Source organism: Psammomys obesus, unplaced genomic scaffold (assembly GCF_907164565.1).
Source record: "Psammomys obesus unplaced genomic scaffold, mPsaObe1.curated_primary_1811, whole genome shotgun sequence".
Taxonomy (NCBI): Eukaryota; Metazoa; Chordata; class Mammalia; order Rodentia; family Muridae; genus Psammomys; species Psammomys obesus.
Genome location: NW_026585644.1, coordinates 25,937,657 through 25,943,656, shown reverse-complemented (window position 1 = coordinate 25,943,656; position 6,000 = coordinate 25,937,657). Strand labels below are relative to the sequence as shown.

The window sequence follows — 6,000 nt, the reverse complement described above, 5'->3', positions numbered from 1 at the left end:
TCTTTCTTTCTTTCTTTCTTTCTTTCTTTCTTTCTTTCTTTCTTTCTCTTTCTCTCTCTCTTTCCTTTCCCTCCCTCCCTTCCTTCCTTCCTTCCTTCCTTCCTTCCTTCCTTCCTTCCTTCCTCCTCTCTGTCTTCCTCTCTCTGCCTCCCTCTCTCCCTTTCTCTCCTTTCCATATTCTTAAGATAAAATCTCAGTCATGTTGCTCAGGCTCACCACAAACTGTTGGCCCAAAGGAGCCCCCTCTTTCCTCAGTAGGTGCAACACAGCAACCTGGTGTAAGCACAAGATAGGACACAAATGAAATTCCTTATAAATTCAAGCATGGGAATAACAATTCCTTGTAGCGATCAGTGAAATGTTTTTATGAGGAGGTTTATTTTTGCTGGTACTTAAATGAAGCTTAAAGATTACTTAAGACTCATTTAGCAAGAAGCTGAGATGTTCTAGGCACAGATGGTTCGGTCATTCTCAGATGTTCAGAGGATAGATGTATATGGAGAATGGGGTTTAGCTCATGTTTTATCATGGTGTGTGGGGCAGGAGAGGATATGATATTAGAGAGTTATATTGTATGCAACACTATTGAGTTTAAAAGGCTTGATAAAGATTTTCAAGTAGATGTCAGAGGATAACTAGCTAAAGAGTTTTAAGTGATAGATTGAAATGGGCAAGATTGTTGTTACAGACCAGCTACATTGTGGCTGTCCACAGTAAATAAGCCAGGTATCAGGGGTGACAGTGTGCAGCCTAGCACCTAGTAACAGTACTAGGCAAGGAAATCATATATGTGTAGCTCCACAGTCACTTTATTTATTATTGTTGCCCTTGGTCATTCTGTGAGGAAGGAAGATACTTTTGGCAGGACACCATGAACAGAGAAAAGGACCATTATTACAGGGAGATTGCAGAGTACGAGAAGTAAAGAATCAAGGGTTTTCAAGTGTGTCTTTATAAAAGTTTGATTTCTTTTATAAAACTTAATAAAAGAGAATTACCTAAAACATACCTAATAGTAAAGAAAATAGAGTAAGAACTTGAGAGTACTAAATCAAGTAATTGGCTAATTTGGTGGTATGTTGTAGAAGATAACAAATGAAAAAATTAACTGTAAATATGAAATTAAAATGTAGAGTATTACATTAAAAGCTGTCAAAATATTAAAAATGTGTGATTTTTTTCTTAATTTTTCTCTAATGTGTTTATGTTCTGATTCCAAAGATGAATCATATAGTGGAAATGACAACATTCCTCCCCATGTGGAATTTCTTTATACTGGAGAGCTATTTTAAAATTTCTGTGTCTAAAATTTATGAAAGGAGTAGCCACAATTAAATTTGACTGTAACTTCAAATTATGTAAATTACTTACATATGTAAATAAATTAGTTTTCATTTAGTAGTTTGATGCACCAAGATGATAGACTGAGTTTTGGGTTAGAATGATATTGATATTTCTTCCTCTTTTATTTATTGTGTGTAAAAATTTAGTATCTGAAATGACAAACTTTTCCTACTGGTAATAGTGAGGTAGTTCTTGGTGTGTAACTTAGTTTGCCACCGTAGCACTGGAAGAAAATTATAACTGAATCTGTAACATATTATTCGAGGTTGGAACACATTCAGAGATCTTTTTTAATAAAGTCAGCATTTTCTCTTTATGGATCTTTCAATATGTGTTTCTTTAGGTGGAAAGAGTGCTGTACTCACTGCTCTCATAGTTGGTCTTGGTGGAAAAGCAGTTGCTACTAATAGAGGATCTTCTTTAAAAGGTTTTGTGAAGGCTGGACAGAAGTAAGTACTTCTCACATGAGCTTTTTTTGGTTTAAATTCTTCCTTCATATTTTATATCCCTATCACAGTTTCCCCTCCCTCTCTTCTCCTAGCACCTCCCCCTGCCCCAGTGCTTGTCTCTTCTCCCTTAGATCCAGTACTCCTTTATTTCCCTTTAGAAAAGGCAGCCAAATATGGCATATCAAGTTGCAATATATGCAGCTCCCTCATATTAAGGCTGGATGCTTTTATTCTCTTGTAAGAAGCATGCTTTAGAACCCTAAAAAGTGGCTATCTCCACAGGAGAGGTTTCATTATTAGTCCTTTGTTCTGCCCTTGTTGCCAGCATGGCCTTCTGCTTCCTGGTTTCTTATGAGCAGATAGTTTGTATTACCTGTTGCTATTCACTGCCCACTTAAACTTGTTACTTTTATAGAAGACATGGCAGCAGCAAATTTATGTATTCTTTAAATGAGTATTTATAAATATTATACCTTTGTGGGTTATGGCCAAAACCAGGTATCACCAGTCACACTAATATGATAGGGATGAGAGCAAAGTTGGTAATGGGTCAAGTTCTGCACAGAATTTCTTTCTTTGGCTTTCTGAGAATTCTAGAAAAGTACCCTATTCTCTGGTTCTGCTTCTTTTACTCGTTGAATGTGATTTTAGGACCTCAGTCACAAGTCTACCGTCTGGACCCTTTAGGATAGGATACCTTGTAATGTAGGTTGTCCTTTAATTTATTATGTAGCCAAGGCTGGCTATGAACTTCCTACCCTTTAATTATAGGCATGTTCCTTCCTGTGTGGCTATATTCACATTTCTGTCAGACATGGCCTTCACATAATTGTATCAGTTGTCTAATTTGATATCATTGTGATTGGTGCTTTTTGCCCGCTGACAGCCCTCTTTCTGAAAAGTCAGGTTGTGTTGTCTTTTCTCCTCCCCTCTTCCTGCTTTCTTTCTTTGCCTTTCTGTTAGACAAGGACTGTGTCACTGAGCAGCAGCTCCCATTCCTTATGTTTTTGACACTACCCATGGTACATCCAGAGGGATCTTAGTTTTTCATACTAATGCCCAACTTTTGTTACATTCTCTTACACTATGTAGCTGATGGAAATTTTGGTAATTAATACTAGTGCATGATAGAACATGGTACAGATTTCTTTCTGTTTGGTGTTCTATCCATTTTTTTTTATTTTAATGCTTAAAAATAGAGTAGGAATAAAATACAAATGAAGAATTCCATCATCTTATGTGCATACTGCTGAGGAACTTAATGTTAACCTCAATCCAGGATTCCCAGTTGATATAAAAGAAAAAAAGATACACAGAAAATAATTTTTCATTCTTGGCTTGGAAGAGAACTAATTGAAGACAGTTGTCCAGTATGTTTTTTAGTTTTATTTGTCTTTTTTGGATTCTGCACCAACAAATATTTCCCTTGGCCTTCTTCTCTAAACATGTTTTCTTTAGGACAATCTCATGATCATGCCAGATTGACAGACCATGCTACTAGCGACATGGGGCAACTGTATAGATTTTAGATGTAGACAAAGTAAGATAGACCTGAAATCATCAAAGGAATGGCCAATTCAGCAAAAATAAGAGTCATTAAAAAGCATAGACATTTTTTTTATCAATGTCAAATGCTTCTGAGAGGAAAGAGAGAAAAGAACTCTTAATGAGTTTTTTTGTTTGTTTTGTTTGTTTTTTAGACGGCCTCACTGTTTGGCCCTGGCTGGCTGGAACTTGCTCTGTAAACCAGGCAGGCCTTAAACTCAAGGATTAAAGGCATACATTGCCAGTTCTGGCTAGCAACACATTTTAGAAGTCCTTTTAGCTCTATTTAAAGAAAGGTTAGTAAAGCTACATTGTGGTTCATACCTGTAAACGTGGCGCTGGAGAGGCAGAGGCATGATGTTTGCCACATTTCCAGGCCAGCCTGGACTGCTGGTGATTTCAGGTCAACCAGGGCTTTGTAGTAAGACTTGGTCTCCAAAAATTACTATTATTGTTGTTGTTATTATTAGCTGTTATTCTGCTTTAGTGCTTTAAGATATCTGTGTTTTCCCCATAAGACAATTGTTCTTGAAAGTCAGTTGTTGTGTAAGCTAGTAGTTTTTAGACTGTAGTCAAGACATGTCTCAAAAATTTATGCCTGGGTCCCAGTACTTCCCTAATTGGGCAGAGGTGTTAAAGTATTAAATATGACAGGCGGTGATGGTGTATGCCATTAATCCCAGCACTTGGGAGGCAAAGGGAGGCAGATACACCATCACTGCCTGCCTAATGTATATTTTTGTACACACACATGTGAATCTTAGTTATTCTGCTGTGACAAAACACTGTGACAAGGCAATTTATTAAAAAAAAAAAAGCATTTAATTAGTTTATGGTTCAGAGGGTGAGATTCCATAGTGGTGGAGCAAAGGCGTGGTGGCAGCAAGGGCTAAGAGCTTACATCTTGATCAACAGATAGGAGACAGGTTGTTTAAGACACACTTCCTCCAGCAAGGCCTTACCGTCTATCTAATCCTTCCCAAACAGTTCCTCCTGCTGGGGACCAACTTTTGAAATATGAACTTGTGGGAGCCATTGTCATTCAGCCTACCAAATTCTTCCACTCTCTGAGCCCTGTATGCTCATAGCCATATCAGTACAAGACACATTTAGTCAAACTTGCTCTTAAGGAACAAGCCTGGACGCAGCACCCCTTCATGGCCTCTGTGTCAGCTTATGCCTCCAGGTTCCTGCCCTGTTGGAGTTCTTCCCTGATTTTTTCAGTGAAGGACTACAATGTGGAAGTGCTCTTCATAACTCGCACAGGCTTTCTTATAGAACCCATGACTACCAGCCCAAGGATGGCACCACCCAGAATTCCCTGAGCCATCCATCCCCTATCAGTCATTAAGAAAATGCCTTACAGCTGGACCTAATGGAGGTTTCAGAGAGGAATAGCATTAGCAGCCTTTGTAGCAAGTTCCAGGCCAGCCAAGAGTTACATGATGAGACCTTGTTTCAGGGGTTATGGGTGGGAGATAGGGGTAGGGACCCTCTTGTCATCATTCTTGATTATATAATTCACAGTTGTTGAGTAGTGTAATGTCAGTTTTATATAAAATGTAACTTGAAACAACCAAAACTTTTGTTTTTGGTTTTGCTAGACAGGGTTTCTCTGTGTAGCCTTGGTTGTTCTGGAACTTTCTGTTGACTCACAGAGATGCATGGTCTCTGCCTACCAAGTGCTGGGATTAAAAGAGCCACTACTGTCAGCTGAAATAACTAAAACTTTAGTATTTTCTACAAAACAGTTTTCCTGTAATGCACACGATAGTCAACTGTTGTTTTTTTAAGTTTCTTGAGACAGGGTTTCTCTGTGTAGCCTTGGCTGTCCTGGGCTCCTTTGTAGACCAGGCTGGCCTCAAACTCACAGAGATCCGCCTGCCTCTGCCTTCCAGAGTGCTGGGATCAAAGGTGTGTGCCACCACACCCGGCAATGATACTTCTCAACTTTATTTTTGTCAGATTCCTGTGATTGATTAAGACCCTTAGTTAGTCTTCAGAAGCAGTAGGTAGATTACTTAAGGTATTTGAAACTTGTGTTAATTGCATTGTACCATCATGTAACTTTGGTTAATCTCCTTGTTGCAGCTCAGCAGATATCTCCATAACACTTAGAAACAGAGGGGATGATGCCTTTAGGGCAAATGTGTATGGCGACTCTATAGTTGTGCAGCAACACATTAGTGTGGATGGAAGTCGATCTTACAAGCTCAAAAGTGAAAAAGGTTTGTTTATTTCTTATGAAACATTAGGAAATAGTTACACAATTTCAACTGTAGATTTTCTTTTCCTTGATTTCTACAGCTTAGAGCTAGCAAAAGGTAAAAGGGCATGAAGGTGGAAGGGACTGTTCAGTTACTAAAGAAGATAAAGGCTGAGAGCCATAGGAAGAGATAGGCACTGTTACTGCATGTAGGCTTTTTCCTACTCTGGGTCTCTCTGGAACTGTATATTGTTTTGTTTTGTTTTGTTTTTTATTAGCATGACAAAAGATGCTCAATATTTGTGTTTTATAGATAACTTATACGCTTGCCCTGTATTTCACAAGGAGTCTGATCTTTGTGTTTTCATAACTAGGCACTGTGGTTTCTACTAGAAAGGAAGAGCTGATTGCAATTCTTGATCATTTTAATATCCAGGTAATTGCCAAATTTGTTTT

General features: G+C 38.4%; 1 protein-coding gene across 2 annotated transcripts in view; it reads left to right on the top strand.

The window, feature by feature from the left end:
* The window catches only part of Smc6 (structural maintenance of chromosomes 6), a 58,147-nt gene that overhangs the window by 9,483 nt on the left and 42,664 nt on the right, over positions 1-6,000 (top strand). For both annotated transcript variants that reach the window (XM_055625688.1, XM_055625697.1), the window contains exons 4-6: positions 1,688-1,793; positions 5,430-5,566; positions 5,919-5,980. In XM_055625688.1, the coding sequence (XP_055481663.1) occupies positions 1,688-1,793; positions 5,430-5,566; positions 5,919-5,980 (305 nt within the window). The remainder of the gene's footprint in view (positions 1-1,687; positions 1,794-5,429; positions 5,567-5,918; positions 5,981-6,000) is intronic.